A 24294-nucleotide genomic window follows, 5' to 3' on the forward strand; every position below is an offset into this window, starting at 1 on the left:
TAGGGATCCAAGAAAATGTTTTAATTTTATTTTAAAGTCAGAAGAAAACAAACGAGTATAATAAATATAATAATAACAAATCTAGCCTACATTATATTCATCTTTATTCTAATGTAGTCATAAACTAAAACTTGTAATGTTTTATGTGGAGGAAGGGACCCACTGCAGCCAGAGTGCCCAGGGCCCACAAACATCATAAAGTGGCTCTGGGGGGGAAGAACCTTCCAGTGCAGGGTGCAAACCTGACTCTACTCAGTTCCCCCTGCAGCTCGTCTTGCAAAAAGATTCTATTTCATCAGTAAGACATATTACCAACGGCAATAAAGACTTCATCTCTGCCTTTCATACCCCTATGAGTTCTTAGTGAATGGAGGCATGTTACAGAGGGTAAGCGGTCATACATGTTCTCCATTACCAGAATGTTTTAGTTGAGGCTGGCCGCCAGACATGCGTTAGAGGGCATTTGAGCTTGGGATAGAAAAAAATGGCCTTCCTTCCTTCCGTATCAGGGATTCCCTGATTCTGTCCAGTCTGACATTTCTGACTCTTCCTTTAAAATGCCTTCCCAGGGGTGGCCAAGGGGAGCCCATCAGCCATGTCCAGCTTGCAGATATGTTTATTTGACACACACAAAATTTTAAAAATTATGGTGAGGGGTGTGATGGGTTGAATTGTTATCCTCCCAAGTGTGTATGTTGAAGTCCTAATCCTCAGTACTTCAGAATGTGACCTTATTTGGAAATAGGTCATTGCAAATGTAATTAGTTAAGGCGAGGTCATGCTACAGTAGGGTGGGTTCCAGTCCAATATAACTGGTATCCTTATAAAAAGAGGAACTTTGGACACAGAGAGAGAGACATGCACACGGGGTGAATGCCCAGTAAAGACAAAGGCAGAGACCGACAAGCCAAGGAATGCGAAGACGGCATCAAACCACCAGAAGCCAGGTGTCCTTCCCTCACAGCCCTTTAGAGGGAACAAACCCTGCTGACACTTTGATCTTGCACTTCCAGCCTCCAGAACTGTGAGGCAATACATTTCTGTTCTTTGAGCCACCCAGTCCGTGGTATTTTGCTACAAGTTCCCTATCAGATGAACACAAGGATCTGTCATTTACAAGTTGATAGATGTGCCATAAAAACCTGCAGCACCGGGCTGGATATGAGGACATGAGCTGAAGCAGAGCTGTCCTCACAGAGAGTATGGAGAACACAGTCCCGTGCAAGGGGCCGGGGCTTCTTACCACCAGCTGGTTGTTACCGCATGAGAATATGGGCCCAGTGCTAGCAGATTTTTTTTTTATTTTTCCAGAGAAGCTTAATTTTTGTTTGTCCTTGCTGCAAAATATTGTTGCAAATGCTGGCGACTAATTTACCCCTCTACTTTCTCCCTGACTGAATCCACTTCACTCGTACACTTAATCTGGCCAGCCCCTCTGAGCACTTGAGTTTGTGATCTCTGTTTATTCACAGTTGCATGGTTTGGCAAGACCATAGAGAATTATGTTTAGTAAGGGGGATTATTCAGAAGTCAGGGTGTTGACCAATTTGCCACCAGGAGACAGTAAGCTTTGATCTGTCCATCTTTCCCTCTGCCGTGTTGAGGTGAAGACTTCTGAGACCCTATTCATGCTTTGAATAGCCATGTGTTGAGAGCCTACCGCATACCAGACAGAGTGCTAGATACAAAGTGAATGTCCAGTGCGTGAATGTATATATTCTTCCTAACACTCTCACTGCTCTTTTGCCAAGGTGAAAAGGAATTCTTAACCAGGAAACATGTAATAAAAACAAAGGTATTGAGCTATAATTGTTCTGAGTTTGTAAATAGAAAGGGCATTCTGTTGAAGCTACATTGCATAGCACTTCTTTGTCATTACTTAAATAAATCCATATAAAATTGCTAGTTATGATAGCTACCCTATATACAAAACAGACTGTAGGGCAAGCATGGTTCCAGAATGATCGATAACATTACTTTATTTCATAATAATTGTGTTAGATGATTACAATGTGCTAGGCAGACGCTAAGCACCTCACATACAGAATCCTGTTTAATGCTCATATCAACCCCATGAGGGAAGTATTTTGATTCTCCTTTTAGAGATTAGGAAATTGAGACCCAGACAAACTCAGAAACTTGCTCAAGTAAGAAATGGAGCAGGATTCAACCTCAGTTCTCTTCGATGCCAAATCAAGGCTCTCCCCATTCTGCTACACGGTTTCTCTGTTTCACATGGTTTCTCTGAGGGAGGTCAGCCCCTGGGTCCAGAGCCCTCTAAGACCACACGTTCAACCTTCCAAATCTTAACCCTGTCTGTAGTGTTGATTGACCTACACGTTCCATTAGCGATACACAAATTGCCATCTAGTGTGAATTTAAAATCTTAGTTTCGCTCAAAAAACACACGGTGACATTTTATGTAAGTCATAAAGATGTGCAGGACAGCCTCTCCCTGTCCTTTTAAGAATAGATGATTTGCTTAGTGTACGCTCTTACAACTCAAAAAAGGCTTGGGAGGGGGTGGCTTCTGGGGTAATGTTCTGTTTCTTTCTATGGGTGTGCTCAGCTTGTCAAAATTCAAGCACGTTACAGATGGCATATCTGCCTTTCTTTATGTATGTATATTTTATTTCAATTAAAAGTAAAGAAGAAAGAATGGTCTCATCCTGTATTTAGCAGAGTACAATGAACCCATGGACTTGTCTCATGGCTAGTCGTGGCCAAACTTCTTTCTTCTGTAACCCTCCCACTTCCTCCCCACCCCTCCCACTGGATTCTCTTGAAGCAAATCCCAGAGTCCCATCATTTCATCTGAAACCCCCACCCCGCAGCCCGTCTTACGCTGTGTTCCATCTGTGTGACTTTCAGGCCACTACATGTACGTGGACTCGGTTTACGTCAAGCACTTCCAGGAGGTGGCACAGCTAATCTCCCCGAGGACCACGGCCCCCATGTCTGGCTGCCTGTCGTTTTATTACCAGCTTCAGCAGGGGAATGACAATATCTTCTCCCTTTATACTCGGGATGTGGCCGGCCTTTATGAGGAGATCTGGAGAGTGGACAACCCAGGAAATGCCGCCTGGAACCTTGCGGAGGTCGAGTTCAATGCCCCTTACTCGATGGAGGTAGGTGCAGGTACACCCATGTCCCAGGTGTGCCCTGGCGGCTGCTCTGCGGGGTGGCCCCAGCACAGGCGAGAACACCAGGAGGCTCCACGGGGTCACGTGCAGTCTGTCATTTTTGCTGTGCCTCAGCCTTAATCTTTCCTTTCCCGTCCTCTGCCCCCTCTGCTTCTCTACCTCCTTCATCACCTACATTTTCAAGCGAGAGTATTTTTTGATAAGGACAAATACGAAAAAAGCCAGTCAACCAGCTAGATTTCTTGGGCACACTCGTCTTCTGAACTTTGCACAGTGGTCATGCAGGGTTCAAAGGAGGAGGTCAGAGCTCTCTATGTGAAACTCATTCTTGAACTTCCACTCCCGGGAGCAGGTTTGAAGGTTTCCTTTACTTGAAGGAATAGTCCTTCCAGAAAAAAAGTGACTTATTTCTTTCTTTGCAGTATAAATAATGCCACAAACTCAGAAATAAACTTAATATTATGGCCCTAATTTGAAACAAGCCTTGGTGCCTTAGTTTTAAAAACTTTGTACAGTTACGTAAGCGATAAATGTTCAATGCAGAAAAACTGGAAAATTCAGAGAAACAAAATAAACTAAAACACCCTAAGCCAACTTCGCAAAGATGAGGACTACTAACATTTTGGTGTTTATCCTTGTAAACCCTTTTCTAAGCTGTATCTGTGTATGTATTTCAGAGCTTACAAGTACTTTCAGTACTGACTATCCAACAAAGTAGATAAAATTATCTCCATATTTATAGATAAGAAAGGAGAAAACAGAGTGTCCAAGTTTGGCATTTCTTTTCTAGGTCACACTGGTGAATGCCAGAGAACTTAGTAAAGTTCCTACACTAAATTCTGACCTAACGCTGAGGATGGTGGCCTGGCTCTGTCTGAGGACCCCAGAGAAACTCTGGAATCATCAGCTGCAGCATTGTGGTTGCTATATACATACAAGATTGCTATAAGGATTTGGAGCTATAAGTAGAGTCTTACTTACCATAAGTTGTTAATATCCCCCACTTTTCACTTTGTGCTTTTTGCAATATCTTCCCCAGTTCCCTTTAAATTGCAAAAGAAGCGGATTATTCCTCTGGACGCTTTTCAGTGGTGCCATCTGCTAGCCTGATGCAGAGCTGCAGAGGACGCTGGGCTTGGGCCTTGGTTTCTGACGTGTTCTGTCTACTGATGGTGTGCCTGCCTCTCCCTGCACCCCTCCTGCCCCCCGAACCGGCCCAGAGAGAGCACAGTGCCTTTTGCAGAATGTGTGCTATTTCCTATCCCAAAGTCAGACCAGGTCTCGGGTTGCTCTTGCAGCCCAGTGGAAAATTTTCTGTGAGTTTGGATTACAAGGAGGGAAACAAATGCATGTATTGTTTCAAAAGTTTTCCTTCTGTCAAATGAATCCCACACACATGCTGACAGCATTTTCTTCACCAACTCCTTTCATCTAACCGTAAACTCCTCAGGCAACATTTATATGAATGAAACTTCACTGAGTTTTTTTTTATATCAATACTTGAAAAGTTACAATTCTGAACACTATTAAACCTCCATACACATCCTTTGGGTCCACAAATGTGTGATTTTGCTCTACTGTTCTGAACCTATTCACTGGTATTATTTGCCTCTCATTGTCAGGAAAAGAAACTTGTCCTGCAGAAATTGGTGAATTCAATGCCACTGTATTCCCAAAGGAATTTTAAAAAGGAAAACAAATGTTGGAGACTGTCTTTCTGAACATGAGAGAACATATTGGTGCCAGGCGCGTGCTTAGCATGTTATGATCAGAAATATCATTCTCACGCCACCTGCTCAGTATGAACCAAATTCTCTCATTCACTCTTTGTATCAGCTAGTGCCTTGAAGGCTAAATGTCGTGGACCTGTGTTAAGTTTGTCATCTTAATTTGTCCCTAGACACAGTTGAACCCATAGCAGGCCTGACTTCTCTCAGCAATTGATGAAGCTGAGTAACAGCTGTCCCTTTAAACAGGGCTTGCCTTCTTTATTTCATGTGAGTCTGCACCAATACCAAGCCCAACCTCACGCATTTACACTACCCACCTGGCCCACACAGGCATTGTCGTTTCAAACCCTGCCCCCTGCTGTGTTTTCTCGTGTTACCAATTCATGCAGGGTGGACTGCATACCTTGGTGGTTTTCCCAGCACGGGTGAAGGCTGTGCTGACCACGCCTGATTCCCCATGGTCACGGGCAGAGGAGGTCGATTGAGCTCAGAGTCATAGTTAGTGTCAGGGAAGAGAACAATACTGAAGGGATCGAGCTCACTAACCCACGTTCTATCTAACCATCGGAACATACCTGGACAAGCTGAGATCAGGGCAGTCATCCCTGAGTGCTGCCTCTTTGCCCAGGCCCTCACATAGAGTTCCATGTAGGAAGAAGGAAAGGGACTCAGAGGGGCTTAGCTCCCTCTGGATGACAGGGAGAGAACCTGGCCTGCGTTCTTCACTTAGCCTGTTTTTCCTTTGATCGACGTTCATAATGCTGATGAACTCTGTAGGTCTATCAGAAATGACACGGGCACTTCAGCTGACACTCAAGGAAGAGGGAAATATCCACCAGTAAAATGCAACTTTAGGGTTTCCGTCTTAGGCCATTTGGGATGCTGTAACAAAATACCGTAGACTGGGGTGGCTTATAAACAACAGAAATGTATTTCTCACAGTTCTGGAGTCTGGAAAGGCCAAGGCCAAGGTGCCAGCAGATCTGGTGTCTGGTGAGGGCCTGTTTCCTGGTTCTTAGATGGTGCCTTCTGTGTCCTCACATGGTGGAAGGGGCAAATGAGCTTCCTTGGGCCTTTCTTATAGGACACTAATCCCACTCGCAAAACCTAATCACCTCCCCAAAGGCCCCACCTTCTAATACCATCACCTTGGGAGTTAGGATTTCAACATATGACTTCTGAGGGAACAGAAACACTCAGATCACAGCAGTTTCATTCTCCCTAAAAGAGAAGGTTGAGGAGGTTGCTGCCCAAACTCTTATATTTGGAAACATGAGTCCCTAAGTACCTGTAACTTGGCATCAACTGGCTTGATTGACATGCCATTTTAAATCATGGTTTAGAGCACCTAAGCCTAACAGAAAATATGTCAACATGTGACAACATGTCATTTTCCTCCACAGGTTATTTTTGAAGTTGCATTCAATGGTCCCAAAGGAGGGTACGTCGCCCTGGATGACATTTCTTTCTCTCCTGTTCACTGCCAGAACCAGACAGGTGAGCATTCTCTTTTCCTTCTTTCTCACATTTGGAATTTTCCTATCTCAGCAGATGTTGTAGTCAGGACTTGCTTTGATTGCTTTTGATTTCCAGATCTTTCCCCTTATCTTATCCTTAAAAAATTATTTCATTAAACAGTCATTTTTCTGGAATATTACTCTTTTTTTCCCTCACAGAGAGAATCTATTTGTTCTGACCTCACAGGCCCATTGTCACATCTTAGGGAGCTTTCATCTTCCCTACCTACTAGGCAAAGAAAATTAAATGGTACCAACTGATTCCCACTGCATCTTTCTCTTTCCAACCCTTTCCAACTTTGTGTATCCACGATTTATAAATGTCCTCATGTTTAAAGATGTTAGCATTTGGTAGACATCTCTAGATGGTTTTGGCTAAATAGTATGTGTTCTTAATTTATCTTCCTAAGTGAACCCTCATATTATTTTATCATGGCAAATTTTGTAATTTTATAAATTTGGAAAGAGGCCATTTTTTACTTTCTGGGAAAATAGATAAGCAAATTGATTCAAAGTGAATTAGAAAACAAATGTTTTAGAATAAGAATGATGACAGTATATTAATGATAACCCACATAAATGTAATTGACCTTACCATTTACTGAGTTTGTTTCCTTGAGAGACTCAGGGAGACACTGTGGTCACCCCATCTTATTAATGAGCCCTCATTCTGGGTTTTGGAACATAGAAAGAAATTTTAGAACTTGGCCTTCGTGGTCTCACTTTCACTTAAAATAGAGTTGGCCTCTTAATATGCTTTCAGATATATTTTACAAGCAAGGGGACTAAAAAAGATAATATTTTCTACTTGAGCTAAACTGTTACACCAAAATGAGAGAGAAATCTGCTAATTGGCTGAAACTAAATATTACTTTTTACTAATTCTAATTTTTAAAGGTAGTAAAATAAATAGAACCAGACTAGACTTACATATTTTAAATGATTTAAATATAAATCAAATATTAATTAATAATAATCAAATAATAATTAAAGATTAAAAGTCTCTAAATTTGACAGAACCCAGAAATCAAAATTGTTTTACTTCTCTAAATTCATGTGCTCCCTAATCCTATCAGTTAATATTTCAATTATGTTAATAGTAATTTTACAACTTTCTTATCATTAGTTTTAGAAAGTTGCTCTTCTCTGTCACTAGGCAGTTACATTGAACTTTTATATGTCCCAGTTATGTATAACATATGGGAGAAAAGGTGTTTATTCGATATCTGTCCTGGGTAGAGGGTGGAGTGGCAAGGCAGCTAGAGGTAAGAGAGTCAACTCAGTCACTTTAGAAGTGATGTTTAGAAATGCTCTTTCTTTGAAAAAGATACAGAATTTTTGTGAGCTCCTTCCTATTATACTGGTGGTCTGACTGGTGGGAAAAGGAAAAGAAAGGTTCTAGCAAAATAAGGCCCATCTGTTAAGAGGGCTGTTGGCCCCTCAGTCTGTAAAATACAGCCCACATAAAGACCCTTTCTCTGCAGGAATCTCCCCAGATACGTGTTTTTATATATTAGAGTTAGATTGACCAAGGCTTCATGTTGGTCTTCAGAACTTCCCACCATACCAACTTGGCTTTAAAGTGGTTTCATTGCATCCTCACAGTGTTATGCTCAAGAACCAGGAATTTGGATTCACATCCCTAGCTGCCGCTAACAAGCCATGTGGCGTTGGTCATGTTATTTAACCTCTTCGAGACTCCGTTTCCACATCTATAGGGACAAGGATGGAAGAATCTGTCTCCTAGAGTTGTCAGGAAGATCAATGAGCTAATGTCTATGAAGGCCACTGCATAGAGTATGACACACAGAAAATGCTTGGTCATGAGACAACATTATGTACTTTATTTTCAAAATACACCCACCCCTTCCCAGGAGAACAGCGGGTCAGATGGCAGCTAACAGGAACCAGTCAGGGGCACTGCCTTGATGAATGTGTCCGCTGGGGCCTGCTTTGTGCCTTTCGCTGAGTGGCTTCAGGCCAAACTGACTCTTCAGAAGCTGAGCCCTTCAGTTTTCATACTTCATCTTGCATTTCGCAAATACTTTATGCCCTTCTGTTTCAAAACAGGTGCCAACATTTTTTCTTTATCTCGGTTAGCTTTAGACTTGTTGTCTCTGCTTTTCCCAGCTGGTTCAAGCATTTTCTTCCCTCTTCTCTCTTGTAGGCTGAGACAGGAATTATTTCAGCGTATGAAGCACCATGTTCCCACCATCTGGTTAGGCTTAGAGTTAATCCAGTCTCCCAAACTTGTGACCCATTGCATAGTCACAGGTGTTCAACACTCGGTGTCATGTGTCCCCCCCCAAGAAAGCTTCCAGAGGACAGTGAGGCCATCCCCACTTTGAGTTACGGAACTTCCCTTTCCATCCCTTTCCATCCACATACTCTCCCTCCACAACCACGTTGGTCCTGAAGTCTAGACTGTAGGAATAAGCCCTCCTGTTGGTCTGCAAATCCTTGAATGCCTAACAGGTGATCCAATCCACTTTGCCAAACCTGAAACTGAGAGCTCCATTGCCCTGCCACATGCGGGTCCAACCTCCTCTCTGGGATTAGGTCTACCCCACCCTCAGGCCATGGACTGGGTGGATTCTGACATCCGTGGATACATGTCTCTCGGAGGATCACTACCTGAATCCCCAAATCGGCCATTCACCAAAAGCATGCTGCCGAGACCTCTTTTCTACTTGGCAACCCAGGTCCAACTGCTGCTTAGGTTATAGCTGAAGTTGCCACAGCCTTCCTTATCTTAGGTGCTCCCAAAGGTCTCTACAGGCTTGCCAGTGACCCAGCCTCTTGCTTCATCATGTTCCTCAGCATGATGGGTCCCACTCACTCTCTTCCCCAAGCCAGCTTTGAGCTATTGCAGCCTGCCTTCGGGCTGGCTTATACTAAAATAAAACTATCCTGCAATTTTAGCCATTCTAGAGAGCACACTACTCCCAGTATCTCTCTTGTTAGCACCACAGGGGCTGATGACCTTTTTAGATCGGTAGGACTGATGCTGAGTTTGTCTCCATGAACCCTATGGAACAGAGGAAAGAATGAGAAATGCTCCCAACTATTCTTCTCAAACTGCAACACACCGCATCTAATTAGATTATCTTCAAAGCCTCTCATTCCTAAAAAGTTCAAATGTCAGAAAGCAAGTGATTAAACCTTACAGGATGATGTTTTTTGATAACTTGCTTAAAGGGGCTTTAATTCTTTTTTCTTTTTTTCCTGATCATAAGCTGATGCTCAGGGGCTTCCAACTGCCTCTGATTCCTCCCCATGCTTTAGATATGTCATTAACACTCCCCAGTAGCTCAATTGGTCATCACCACTTGACCCACACTTCTGAAACAAGCTTGAAGCAAAGGCTTAGCATCCACCCCAGCTCTCTGGGAGCGCACTGTTGGTCACACATGGACCCTCTGGCCCCATATTCTGCAATCAGATGTTGTCTCAGGGCAGAAGCAGCATTCTAGCTGAAAAAGATTTCACCTCTGAGTTAAGCTTTTGAGATTTCCTTTTTAACAGACCTTCTCAGGACCCCAGACAAATCCATTTCTAAAACTAGGTATTTAGTAAAAGAATATGATCACATCATCAGAAAAATCCTTTCTGTATAACTCAATCTATCACCATGAAGAGATGTGATCTTTGATTACTGTCAAGTTTTTTTTTAATAGACTTTATTTTTTAGTGCAGTTTTAGGTTCACAGCAAAGTTGAATGGAAAGTACAGAGATTTCCCATATTCCCCCAGCCCCCCACATCACGGTCACCCACAGTCCATAGTTTACATTAAGGTTCACCTTGGTGTTGTACATTCTATGGATTTGGACAAATGTGTCATGACATGTATCCACCATTAGAGTATCAGACACAACAGTGTCCCTGCCCTAAAAATCCTCTGTGCTCTGCCTGTTTATCCTACCCCCCAACCCCTGGCAACCGCTGATCTTTTTGCTGTCCCTATAGTTGTGCCTTTTCCAGAATGTCGTATAGTTGGAATCATACAATATGTAGTCTTTCCAAATTGGCAGCCCTCACTTAGTAATTAATACACACTTAACTTTCCTCCATGTCTTGTCATGGCTTGATAGCTCGTTCCTTTTTCGGGTTGAATAATATTCCATTGCCTGGATCTATCACAGTTTATGTATCTATTCACCTACTGAAGGGCATCTTGGTTGCTTTTAAGTTTTGGCAATTATGAATAAAACTGCTATAAACTTTCTAGTTTTAGTACCACCTCCCACCCCCTCCCACACACCTAATAAATTAGTTAAGATTTTCTTGCAGTTGCCCAAGGGTACTGCTTTGAGATTCATTCCTGATGAGTAATTCCACTGACCTGCTGTTTTCTTCATGCCCGGCATTTGGGAGTGCCACCCCGTTTCCTGAGCTAGACAACCATCTGTAGATTTTGGACTTTTCATTTGTTTTTTCATTACCAGATATCAGAGGGGTGACTAATACTAGAGACCTTAATGAAGTTTCCTGTGGTCTCCAATCTCCATAGGAGAATGTCAAAGGATCCTTGTTTGTATGACATTATATTCATTTTTTCACCAACTTTATCTTCAGGGGTTAAAGATATGCCCTGGTGCTGACAGAATCAGGCAGAGCAGAGCGTGGGCTAATCCACCGGCCTTAGCGCCCTGAGAATTTTCTGCGTTTCCTCTTCCCCTGTCTGGCTCATCAGGGTTTGCTCCTGGTGCGCTTCCTAGGGTGCGTTGCCTGAGATACAATCAGGTTCTAGTTATACAGGAACATTTTCTTCCTAATCTTTTTTTGTAATGTGGTGTTAGTCACTTATTTCTTTAAAAACTTTAATGTTTTTGAAACTGTTTATTTTTATAGCATTTCAAACTCAGACAGAATTTGCAAGAATACTACAAAGAACTCCCATTTCCTTTTCCCCCAGATTTGCACATGAACATTTTGCTGTGTTTGCTTTATCAATCATTGAAGAGTAGGTTGCTAACATCATGCCCCTTCGCCCCTAAATATTTTAATGTGAATTTTATAAGGCCAAACACACTCTCCAATGTAATTAATTGTAGGATAATTATGAAGCTCAGGAAATTCAATACTGATACAATATTATCAACTAGCCTGTAGTTCATACACCAGTTTCTCCAATTGTCCCAATAATATCCTTTATAGATATTTGTTCTTGTTCTTCTGGACCAAGATTGAATCTTGGATCCTTGGTGGCATTTGAGTGTTGTGCCTCTTTCATTCCTTTTAATCTGGGTCAGTTCCTCAGCCCACTTGAATGTTTTCTTCCTTTGAAAATTGACAGATCAAGAGGACAGTGAGTCTGTGTCTCTAAACATCTCCCTGTTTCATCAGGTCCCCAATCCCAGAACTCAAATATTTTTCTAGAGATGATTTTCCAGTTATTTCACACAGTGCCCTCTTTCGCTACAATGTCAGACACGTGTGTCGGCGTGCAGACCAGAATCACACTCGGCTGCATGGAATGTGTCCAAAACTGCTATGGTCACATCTCCTCTGGACTCAGCAGGCAATCTGAACAGTGAGATGTACAACTCACTTGTTAACAGGACTATAAAGTTATTCTCAAAAAAGCAGTCACCTTTTATGTCCTACTTCCTCTCGGCCATCTAGGCTGAGGTGATATTTATAAAATCAGGGTAAATGATACCAGAACTCAGCAAAGCCAGAACAATAGCAGAACCCGAGACAGAATTGTTGTGACTTTTTGAACTGCATGATTTGTACTGAGTGAGGACTTTCTTCAAGCGGATCAGCTCCTGCTACTAATATCAGTTATAAGTAGACAGCAGCTGTGCTTCTGACACAGAGATTGGGCAACAAAGGAAAATTATTTCTAGAAAATACTATTTCTAAAATATGTATCTTAGAAATTAAGAGTCCCTTGAAATCCTTTCCTTTTCCCTTTCTTTCTTTTAAATTGTGTATGAATGAATTTTGAATTGTGAAGAAGCGTGTGAATCAATGCTTACAGTCATGAAAGGAAATTTTTTCTGAAATCTAGTACCTCATTTTTGTAGAGAGTATAATAAACAGGGCTCTTTTCACCCCTCCCTGTAGAGAGGAAAAGAACAATTTTCCTGTCATGTTCAAATGTTGCTTTGATGCTAACCTGGCAGCGTGCCATTCGGGTAAAAATATTTAGCTGTGTTTTACTTCTTCCGTCTCCCCCGGCATAAATGTATATGTATCTGTCAACCGGTTGCCGTAGACTGTTGAGATCTTCGGGTTTGACTGTTGTTAACTTTGGTTCTCCTTTGCTCAGATCTTCCTTTCAGTGCTGTGGAAGCAAGCTGCAATTTTGAGGAAGACCTCTGCAACTTTTACCAAGATAAAGAAGGTCCGGGTTGGACCCGAGTGAAAGTAAAACCAAACATGTATCGGGCTGGAGACCACACCACGGGCTCAGGTAAACCAGCAGGTTGCCCACGTGGGCCCCCCCCCCAGGTAGTCTGCATGCCTCCTTGGCCATTCCTCAGCCACGCCTACAAAGACATCAACTTACAAAAAAAAAAAAAAAAAAAAGCAGCTATGGAGAAGGAAAGACAATAGATAATCTTGTGTTTGACAATTTTTATAAAAATTGGAATTCAATTTGTTGTGCAAGCAAATGTATTTGCCAGTTAATTTAATAGCCAAATCTTTGGAAATTATTTTGTTCTTCACTTTAAATGAAATACTGTAAAATTACTATTGGATTCCATTTACATGAAATCTTCAGAACAGACAAAACCATGGGGATATAGGGATGGAAAGCAGATTAGCGGTTGCCAGGGGCTGGGGTGGGGGGAATGGAGAGTGTTTAGTGGGGATGGGTTTCCCTTTGGGCTGATGAAAGTGGTCTGGAACTAGATAGTAGTGATACTTGGACAGCATTGTGAATGTACTAAATGCCACAGAATTGTACACTTTAAAATGGTTAAATTAGGAAATTTTAGGTGTATTTTAAAAAATCTATTGTTGAGGGAAGTTATTTGAAAATGCATGTTGGACACTTGATGGATATATCTATAAGGAGCTCTTAGAAACCTGAGTTTGAGCATTCCTTGTATAGGGATTACCTATTAATTTAATGACATATTTTGCAGAGCCCACTGCACTGGAGACAAGTGGAAAGAGCATGATTTCAGAGGGTTTAGTGTCTCATTCATTTATTCAACAAGTATTTATACACTGGGCACAGGGGTGAATTTATCATGAAGCTGATGAAGCTTAAGTTCCAGGGCCCCTGTCTGGGACCAGCCCTGGGAAAGGCCCTGAAAGGGCCCTCACAATTTTGCACTTGTCATTTTGCATTCCTTTTTTTAGAGGTTGCCTCACTGGTAGGAATACAGGCCCTACAAAACCTATTCTGACCTTCGCAGACTAACTGGAAAATCATCTCTAGAGAAACCTTTGAGTTCTAGGAACAGTGAGCTGATGAAACAGGGAGCTGTTTAGGAACAGACACTCCCTATACTCTCACTTTGTCAATTTTTAAAGCAAGATAACGATTCAAGTATGTTAACTCCTGGGCACTACAATAGTAAACAAATCTGATGTGAATCCTGTTCTCGCTGGCCGACAATCATTTCAATGGGCAAGAGGAACATTAGACAAATGTATGCACAAATAAACTTATAATTACAGTTGCGGTAAGTGCTACTGGGAGAGAAAAGCTTTTCCTCTACCCTCTTAGGTTCTGTGGCTGGGCCTGAGAATTAAACTGGCAGAAGCTAGATTAACAGGGGAAAAACATACAAGTTTTATTTACCATTTTTACATGGGAGCCTTTATAGGAAAAATGAACACTCAATGAAGCAGATAGGCCAGAGAGCTTATATACCATTTTTAACAAAGAATGATAAAATCATAGAGAAGTGACAAGGCAAAGCTTCTAGGGGCAGTAAGGTATGGGAAAGTGATTAGGAAATGTATGGGGGAACCAATAAAAGATAAGGGTTATTTTAGTAGGTTGGTTTGTACAGATCCACCTTAGCGTCAACTCCCGGTCTTCTGTTGTAAGAATGCTCTTCCCTTCCTGGTACAGGGAGGACACCTGGTTCATGGGAAATTTTATGACCTGCATTTAGGTAGAAGGTGGGAGACCAGAGAGCCCTTCCTAAATTTGCTATCTTTCAAGTGCCTTTAGCTCAAAATAATTCATATGCCAAAGTGGCATGTTTGGGGGTGGCATGTTCTGATCTCCTTTAGTGCTATGAAAGAAATGAAGAATGAGCTCTGAGAAAGAATAGAGGGAAGTTTTGGTGGAGGATTCAGAGAAGGTTTCTCCGAGGGAAGCTGCAGTTAGCTGAGAGCATGGGAGTGATCCAGGCAGAGGGAACAGCATCTGCGAAGGTCCTGAGTTCGGGAAGAGCTAGTCACACCACGGAGCGGGAAGGTCAGTGTGGCTGTGGCTGCACTGTGGGGAGGGAGGGTGGAGACAGTGGAGGAAAAAGAAGTTGGAGAGGAGACAGATGATGGGCGTGGCAGGGCAGAATGAGCACTGGGGAGTTTGTTATAAAGGAAATGAGAAGCCATTGAAAGGTTTTCAGCAGAGAAGGCCTCTCTTTAAGACCTCTCTTCCTGGCTTGCAGATGGCCACCTTCTTGTGGTGCCCTCACATGGCTTCTTTGTGTATGGAGAGAGAGTGAGCTCTGGTGTTAAATAATTGGATAAAACTAAACTGTGTAGCAAAGAGTGATATGCCCAAAAGAAAATTGATGGGGGAGTGAGCAGAAAAGGGAAAGAAAAAAAGTAGGTGTTATTTTTTTTCTTTTCTTTCCGGGCTTTCCAGGATACATGGACCTGTTTTATTAAAAATTGACCATAAGGGTGGTGAGAGAGGAAGTTTCCTGATCTTATTTTTCTTTATGCCATTTAGAAATAAGGGAAGAACACAGATCTTCAGCACCTGAGAGGGACTATCTGATTAAAAACTTGCTCTTCAGGGGCAAGTTCAACATTTGATCAAGAGAGGAGGTCTGGCCACTCACACAAACTCCCTTTTACAAAGACTGCAGGGCCAGACTCTGATCCCTCCGTCCCCATTGGTCACTGCACAGCTAAGAAGGAAAAATCTGCCCTGGGCTGTCCCTCCACTGCAACCCAGCACTAAGCATATACAACCCAAGCCAGCTGGTAGCTCCAAGATGATTTCATCCTTTTTGTTTCATGAAAAGCGTAAATGACTACTGAAATTTGAGCATATGCAGTAGGAAATCTTCACTGGTTTATAAAGTTTACTTAGAATTGAAGGAAGTTTACTTACAATAGAGTCACATAGATCTTTTCTTTCAAATTGCAGACATTAGAAAATGCTTTCTATCATTTAAAGCCTATGGAAATAGTCTCTGCTGGCAAATGCCACTGCTTTAACCACATTTTTTCCACCTGCTAACCTGGATTAGATTATTTTTCATTGAGAATACACTAAATGCTTTGTCTTGTTCACAGGGTATTACTTGCTGGCCAACACAAAGTTCACATCTCAGCCTGGCTACATTGGAAGGCTCTACGGTCCCTCTCTACCAGGAAACTTGCAGTATTGTCTGCGTTTTCATTACGCCATCTACGGGTTTTTAAAAATGAGTGACACCCTAGCCGTTTATATCTTTGAAGAGAACCACGTGGTTCAAGAAAAGATCTGGTCTCTGTTGGAGTCTCCAAGGGGTGTTTGGCTGCAAGCCGAAATCACCTTTAAGAAGCCCATGCCTACCAAGGTACAGTAGAACCTGTGCATCCTTTGACAATGTTCTCTTGCTGGACTAGTTTGTAAATTTCTGTTTAGTTACTGTCGACTGTTGATATATTATTTTCCTCTGCTCAGGCTAACAGCCTCGCCCTCACACTCTAACCCCAGCCACATGCAAGTTAATCCTTCAGTTCTCTTCTGTTTTCCAGGTCTCTGTATCATGGCTTTTTGTTTATCTCTTAAGATTCCCCGAGAATAGTCCAAAGCCTGGGAGTACATATTAATAAATAGTCTAAGTTCAACAGCTGAACTTTAGGTTTAAGCCATAATTCTCTTTCTGTTTCTTTCCCTCTCTCTCACACACATGCACACACCGATGGGAATGCTAGTATTTAAGAAAAGGTGAAATCAGTGAACCTCTAAGCTGAGGATTTAAGGTCAACAACCTAAGGCTCCAGCATTTAGCACTAGATGAGGAAGCTCTTTAAAAGGTATGCAGCCAACTCTGCCCCTACCAAAGAGAATTTACATAAGGGAGCCATCAGTAGCTGATTTTGATAGCAATGAAAATACAAAAAGAGATCTTTATTGTAAGGGGAATGCAAAATGAAAGCTGTAATCTCCCAAGCTTAGCAACCCATAAACTTAAGGAAGTTTTACAGATGCAATAAATTCTGTCAACTAAAACCCAGATATGAAACTGGTGTGGGAAAATCCATTTTGTTTCAGCCTGTCAAGCAGCAAATATCTCTTGAGTATCCTCTCTGCGCAAGAAAGGGACCCAAAGAAAGATAAAGAGGTGCCTTCCTTCAAATTGATAACTAGCACGATGGAAGCTCAATAAACATTTTTGAATGAATGGATAAATCAATTGATCACATTAATTATCCAGGAATTACCCAAAGTCCAGGCTCCCCAGGGGAAGCTACAAACCTGGGAGAACTGCAGAACCTTCACAAACATTCTGGACTTCTCTTAGTTAGAACTATCTGGACAGAATGATAGCTGTGTCCATCTATAACTTCCTGATAAGGAAATTTTGTACACCATTCCTATCACAATGTTGCTTGGTTACTTTTAATCTATTGGAACACCTGCCAGGGCGTGATTAAATCTTTACAATGCTTAATCAAAGATGTCTGAAAATCTTTACAAAGTTCTTTTCCATTGCTAGACAAGAATGGCATGGCAGCCTCTTTGACTTACTGATTTCCAAAAGGGTTAAACCAATTTATAATATCTCCAGTGGAAGAGAAGCATACAAATTTTACCACGCTCTCACAGGCACTGCTTGTTATCCTTTTTAGGCTAATTAAATAGATAGTGTTGCTGTAGGTATCTCCTGCTTAATTCCATCATACTTTGTTCACTTGACTAAACAGATATTTGGCTCAGCTCCCCGGGCAAGAGAGGAAACAAATTGGTGTTTCTAGTGCCAAGTGTCTACTTGTAGCCTAGGCTCATGCTCTTTAAGCTTATTGCCTAGACAATTCCAAATATTTTTTGAGTGAACCTTTCTTTCTACAAATGTCATCCCACACTTGCAGGGTTATTGAATTTCCTCTTTAATCCATTAGTCCTGGAGAAGTCCAAGCTTTCCTGCACCTCTTAGGGATCCCAAAGGCTTAACTTGCATTCCCATTACTAATTATCTAACTCCTGCAAGGAGTAATGGTAACACATACACAGAAACACACATGTACACACACAAATAGACATGCACCAGTCACACAATCAGGGATGTACCAGAAAGTAATGGAATTTTTGTTATACTCCATACCCTGTTTTGCTGATGTTTAAAAAAGGGAGGATATAATGAGCATTTTGTTTATTCATTTGGCTTTTATTTATTCATTTATTCATTTACTCAACCAGCATTTATTAGGTATATGCTCAGTGCAAGGGATATAAAGATGAATGAAGCTCAGATCCTACCCTGGAAGAGGAGATCACAGATGATAGAAGACTAAGTAAGCAACTCACTGTCCCTCGGAAAGGCTGCACAGAAAGATAGAGGAGTAGTTGTTACAAAAATTAATGGCAAATAGAGCCCCAACTGAGCTGGTGTTTGAAGAGTTCAGATTCAGGCTGTGCTGGATTCTAACTCCTGCTCATCACTCCACTCCTCTCCCTCCCATGTCCTCTACTCACAGACACGTGGCTTGTTAGGAATGTACTCATTCCTTTATAGTGAATCCCTGCTCGTACCTGACTCCCACGCAGTTGGAAGGAGCCTCCCAGCAGATAAGGGTGCCCTGGAGAATTTGTTCCTTTCTTCTCCAGAGGCTGACTACCAAGCTTCTCAGCGACTACACAGTGTCCCCTGCCCCCTTCCCTCAGTTCCACTTAGGGAAAAATGGATCTAGACCCAGTAGGGGCACGGAAGTTCTTACAGCACTTGGAAGAAAATACTCATGGATTCAGCCCCAGTGCAGATGAGGAGATGGTACAGTTGAACACTTGAAAACTATGGGTACATGGACACATGTCTGAAGGTGGCCCATAGTTGTTGGCAGGTCCCTGCTGAATAGAACTAGCTCCTCAGAAAGTGAGAGAACCGTATGATGTCCATCACAGAGGCATGCATTAAGTAAGGCAGAAAACTAAAGTTCACTCACTTATATAACATACACAGATGGAAATAAACATGCAAAAAGTATTTAAGAGAATGAATAAAATGAAAAGTCAGAGTTTCCCCCACCACTTCCTATTCCTGAACTCATACTCTAATTTTACTTCTTGTTTTTCTTCCTGATTTTCTGAAAGTTTGCTCTATATTCTAAATATTATATTTCTACCTCCATTTCTTGATTCATTAACCTTAACAGTATTTGCTGACTCCCTGACATGAAAGATAAGGAGTTTAGCTTACTGATACTGTTCCTTTCCCTTCTCTTATTCACACTTTTAGTTATGCTTTTATTTTTCAAGTGAGTAATTCATTATTGAGGATCTTAGTGATGTTTTGGGAGATTCAAAGAAGTGTTATAGGTGCTTAGAGGCAAAGCAGCAAAAAGACACATAGGAAACCAAAGTTAAAAATACAAGACTTCATTCATCAAATGCCTATTTCGTGAAGAACACTATACAAGCAAGGTTGGGGATACAATGATGGAAAAGACAAATCACCAGCTCTTGAAGATCTTGGTCTGATGAAGTAGATTGACAAGGGATCTGGCCTCAGGGTGGGCCTGTTTGTGAGCAGAGATGAGTCAAGAGCTCTATTCACATTTGGGTTACTTGAGACCGAGTGTGGGTCTGCACCAGGAATGAGGCCTTCAAAGCAAGAATTGCTGGCTGGGTGTGGTGGCTCACATGTGTAAACCCAGCACTTTGGGAGGCCAAGACAAGAGAATTGCTTTAGGCCAGGAGTTTGAGACCATCCTGGGCACGGTAGTGAGACTTCATCTCTACAAAAATAGTTGTAGCTACTCTGGAGGCTGAGGCAGGAGGATCACTTGAGCCCAGGAGTTTGAGGTTGCAGTGAGCTATGATGATGCCACTGCACTCTAGCCCAGGTGACAGAGTGAGACTCTGTCTCAAAAAAAAAAAAAAAAAAAGCAAGAATTGCTGCTGAAACTTTGAAAGATCTCAGTGACAAGTTTGATAATGGAACTTTCAGTGGCAGAATAGAGCCTGGATTTGAGATAATAATGAGGACTTTTTCCAGTTTTGAGCAGAGGAAAAGACATTAAGAGATTGAGGACATATTTTGACACCATAAAATCTATTATAAAACACATTCATTAGGTGAATATGGGAAGTCATGACATCAATGACATTGTGACATTATTTTTCTTAAAGTTTCTTTTGATGAGAGAATTAAACTTGACAAAGGTAAAAGGCCTAAAATGTTACAAAATGGGATTCACACCTTTGAGGTCAATCATTTGACATTCAGCAGTCAACTAATATTTCAGAGACTACTATTATGTTCCAGGCACTTTCCAGTACATAATAGTAAACAAAATAAAGGGTCTCTGCTCTCTCGGGGCTCAGGAGTCTAGTAAAATTGACTACTATTATATTTATGTGCTATACTAAGCAGCTAATAATGCATATTAATTACCATTGAGGGTAAAGTAACATTATTCCTATTTTACATAAGAAATTAAGAAGCTTGCCTTTGGTCTTGCAGCTAGAGACAAAGCCAGAGCTTTTGAATATTATGTTATGCTGCCTATAGCAGAGCTGTGGCCTCAAAAATCTACTCGGACAGATTTAATCCCCTAGAACAAGGTCATTTGTTAAGGCTATTTAAAAACAGAAAACTGTTAACCAATGGCTCCTCTTCTAACAGTGACATGGGGAAAGAGGGCAGGATTTTCAAAGTCTTTGAATAGGTAGTACATATATGAATAAATTTCAAAACTCTATGTCTTTGAGAGTTTGATTATAATGTGTCTTGGTGAAGATCTCTTTAATGTATTTGTCGTTCTCTAGGCCTCATGGATCTAGATGTTAATTTCTCTCTCCAGATTTGGGAAGTTTTCTTTAAACTTTCTGCCTCTTTCTCTGCTTTTTGTGGAACACCCAAAATGTGTTTGTTGGTTCTCTTGACAGTATCCCATAATTCCCATAGGCATTCTTCACTTTTTTTCATTCTTTTTTCTTTTCATTCCTCTGAGTTATTTCAAATGATCTGTCTTCAAGTTCAGAGATTCTTTCTTCTTCAGAGTCTGCTATTGAAGCTCTCTATGGAATTTTCTAGTTTAGATATTGTATTCTCTAGTTCCAGAATTTGTTTGGTTCTTTTTAATGATTTCTATCTCTTTGTTGAACTTCTCATTTTATTCATGTATTGTTTTCCTGATTTCATGTAGTTCTCTTTCTGTATTTTCTTGTAACTCACTGAGCTTTTTTATTAAAATTATTTTGAATTCTTTCTCAGGCAGTCCATAAATCTCCATTTCTTTAGGGTTGGATACTGGTGCTTCAGTTTTTTCCTTTGGTGGCGTTGTATTTTCCTGATTGTTCATGATCCTTGTGGCCATGAGTTGGTTTCTGTACATTTGAAGAAGTGGGAACTTATTCTAGTCTTTACAGACTGGCTTCAGCAGAGAAAACTCTTCACCAATCAGCTCATCCAAAGATTCTTGGAACACCATATGGTGTGGCCCATGGGCCAGCTAGCCTGCAGCAGTGGGCCTAGAAGCCTGTATGTTGGGGCCAGCCTGAAGCCAAGATCCACAGGTACTTGGCCTGACCTGGAGTCTAAGTCCTCAGGTACCAGCCTGGAGTATGAAGCTGTGAAGAACTGCCTGTCACTGGGTTTTACTAAGGTGGGGCTGGTATTGGGGTCCAAAGCATATCTGGTTTTTAATTTACTCTCCTTTCCCATGCAAAAGATATCTGAGCTGTGCTGCCTGGGTTTAGCGAAGGGATGATGTGAGTACTGTGAAACTGTCTTTCCTACCCTCTTCAATGCATGTTATTTCTATGCTATACCTTGTAATCTCTCACTTGGTTTCCTTAGCTCTTGTGGATATATTTTTGCATATTGATAATTGTCAAATTGATGTTTCTATGAGGCACTGAGCACTGGACCATCCTATTCTGCCACCTTGTTGATGTCCTGAATAAACTTCAAAGAATACAGTGAAGTTTTCTCTAACTTCTATTCCCAATACTTATTTAGGTGTCACACAGGGCTGTCAGACATCTGAAATCCTGACAGAGGCAGGTTTCTCATTCGAGTGAAGACATCTGAAAACTCCACATGCAGACTGTCTGCCTGCCACTATTTCCTGTCTTCACACGGATGAAGTATGCCTTATTTTCAAGTTATCCTGGCATTGCGCTTCCCAAAGTCCATAGCTGGCCCCTCCACAAGTGTTTGGAGCTCCACAGGGCATCCCAGCCCAGGCAGAGGCCACAGGTGAAAGGGCTGTTTTTATTTTGTACTTTTCTCTTGGTTCTCTTTATAACTTTAATATACTTAGCCATCATTTGGACCCATAAACTTTAGACAGTACCTCTTGATACCCACTATGTAAGATGAATACATTTATACCCCTACACCTCTCTTTACCTCTTGTGCCTGCTCCACTTTCCAAATTCTCACACATATACAATTCTTTTTAAATTGCTATGGATGTAACATTTATATTGTGACAATTAAGCCTTCTGTGCTTGCATATGGCTGGATTTCCCAATGAGGGCCCCGGTGGCATTTTGAATAGGACAGTTGTGCCTTTGTGTGGGGCCATCCCTCACATTACCAGATTTTTAACATCTGTGATTACTGTAGCAACCAAAAATATTTCCACACATTTCCAAATGGCCCCAGAGGTGCCATCCTATCCTGGGATGAGAACCACTGGCCTATAAGTTGATTCTGTAAATTGAAATTAAAGACCAAACCCACCTGCCATCCATTCTTGTTGCCCTGCAATCTGTCCTCTGTCTGGCAGCAGAGTTGTCACGATGCAACCCTCCCCCACAGGAACCCTTTGGCTTCCTATTGCTGTTACAGAAAAGGCTCTGTGTGTACTCTGATATCAGCCACCTCCCCAGCTTTGCCTCTTGCTGTCTGAGTTCTAATCACACCAAACAATCAGTTTCTGGGACATACTATGCTCTCTCTTAACTTGGGTGTTTGCATATTCTGTTGCCTCTCCCTAGACTCGTCTTATTGAGATATCAACTTAAATCTCACTTCCTCAGAGAATCCTTCTCTGACCTTAACCCTATCCCTAACCAGCATGGCTAGGGTAGGGCTCCCTGGGCATCCGATGCTTCTCCTTCATCATCTTGGAGACAGCAGAACACAGCGATTAGGAGCATATACACAGGAGTCTGGCTAGTTTTAAATCCTAATTCTACCACTTACTAGCTTTGCAGTCATAGTTCTTGTTTTGTTTTTTGCTTTTCATTTTTTAGAGACAAGGTCTCACTGTGTCTGAGTGTCAGGCTGGAGTGCAGTGGCACAGTCATAATTTACTGCAGCCTCAAACTCCTGTATTCAAGCAATCCTCCTGCTTCAGCCTCCCACATAGCTGGAACTACAGGCATGTGCCACTGTGCTTAGCTAATTTTTTAATTTTTTTGTAGAGACAGTGTCTTACCTTGTTGCCCAGGCTGGTCTTGAACTCCTGGCCTCAGGTGATCCTCCCATTTCAGCTCCCAAGTCACTGGGATTACAGGCATGAGAAATAGTCAGTTTTCTTAATCTCTTTCTTCTTTACTTTTCCATCTGAAGCCAAAAACCTAGCAGAGTATTTGGCACACAGTTGATGCTCAATAGTTGTCTGTTGACTGTCACATTCTGACTTTTGATCAGGGGTTGTTGACCCTCATTAAAATCACCTGGAGAGCTTTAAAAGGCTGATGCCCAAGTGTTACCTCAAACCATGGAAAGCAGGCACTAAGATGGAGATTAGCATGCGGGAAGTTTACGAGGGTGTGCTCTGGGGCTCCTTACTGAAGGAAGGGAAAGGAAGGAAGCGGAGTCAGGCAGGGGAGCTGCTGGGCTGCAATGCATTCTCAGTGAAGGCCTCAACTCGCTTGCTCAGAGCTCTGAAGCTGGCGTGGCCCTTCAGAGTTGTCCTGAATTGAGCAATATTGTCTATATAGCTCCATATTGATCAGTCATTAGATGCTGGCTACCTCAGGAAGAGGCGTTGCCTTGAACAAGGCAGCTCTCTTCAGCCAAGGCACTTCCCAGAGTGGTCTGACAATCTGAGTACTGTCTGCTGACAGCACCTTCAGCAGCTGGGGCATAAGCTCTTCATTCCTAAAGGGTTGGCTGGGCAGCATATTATAGCATCTACTATACCGATTAGGTCAGAATCTCTTGGCACAGGGCCTGGGAATTAGTATTTTATAAAGTGCACTCAGGGATTGTAACATGCAACATAGAGAACTATTGCTCTAAGGAGCTAACCATGATAAAGCAGAAAAGGAACAAGCAACACGAAAGACCATGTGTTTGTCTTGTATCCAGCTCAGCGACACTGAAACCAGCCATGGTAGACCAGCAGGTTTTGTGGTGGCCAGAGGCCTGGGCAAGGGCATATCTATGTAGCGTCCATGCCCAGGTCCCCCACCCTGAAATGCTGAGAGATGTTCCTGTGACCACACAGCCAGGCAGGGACAGAGCTGGATGGACAGTCTTCCTGCCCCTAGGTAACTTTTCCGTCATGAGTGACTCAGAAAGCAGGAGTCAGATCTGTAGTCCTTGTGTGTACCCTGTAAGCCAGGAAACCCCCGTGAAAT

The 24294-nt window shown here is 42.0% G+C and overlaps 1 protein-coding gene across 2 annotated transcripts in view; it reads left to right on the plus strand.

The window, feature by feature from the left end:
- The window catches only part of MAMDC2 (MAM domain containing 2), a 153091-nt gene that overhangs the window by 82884 nt on the left and 45913 nt on the right, over window positions 1–24294 (plus strand). For both annotated transcript variants that reach the window (XM_045562422.1, XM_045562423.1), the window contains exons 6-9: window positions 2872–3128; window positions 6277–6370; window positions 12670–12813; window positions 15840–16105. In XM_045562422.1, coding sequence (XP_045418378.1) covers window positions 2872–3128; window positions 6277–6370; window positions 12670–12813; window positions 15840–16105 — 761 coding nt within the window. The remainder of the gene's footprint in view (window positions 1–2871; window positions 3129–6276; window positions 6371–12669; window positions 12814–15839; window positions 16106–24294) is intronic.

This window comes from Lemur catta, chromosome 10, assembly GCF_020740605.2.
Source record: "Lemur catta isolate mLemCat1 chromosome 10, mLemCat1.pri, whole genome shotgun sequence".
NCBI lineage: Eukaryota > Metazoa > Chordata > Mammalia > Primates > Lemuridae > Lemur > Lemur catta.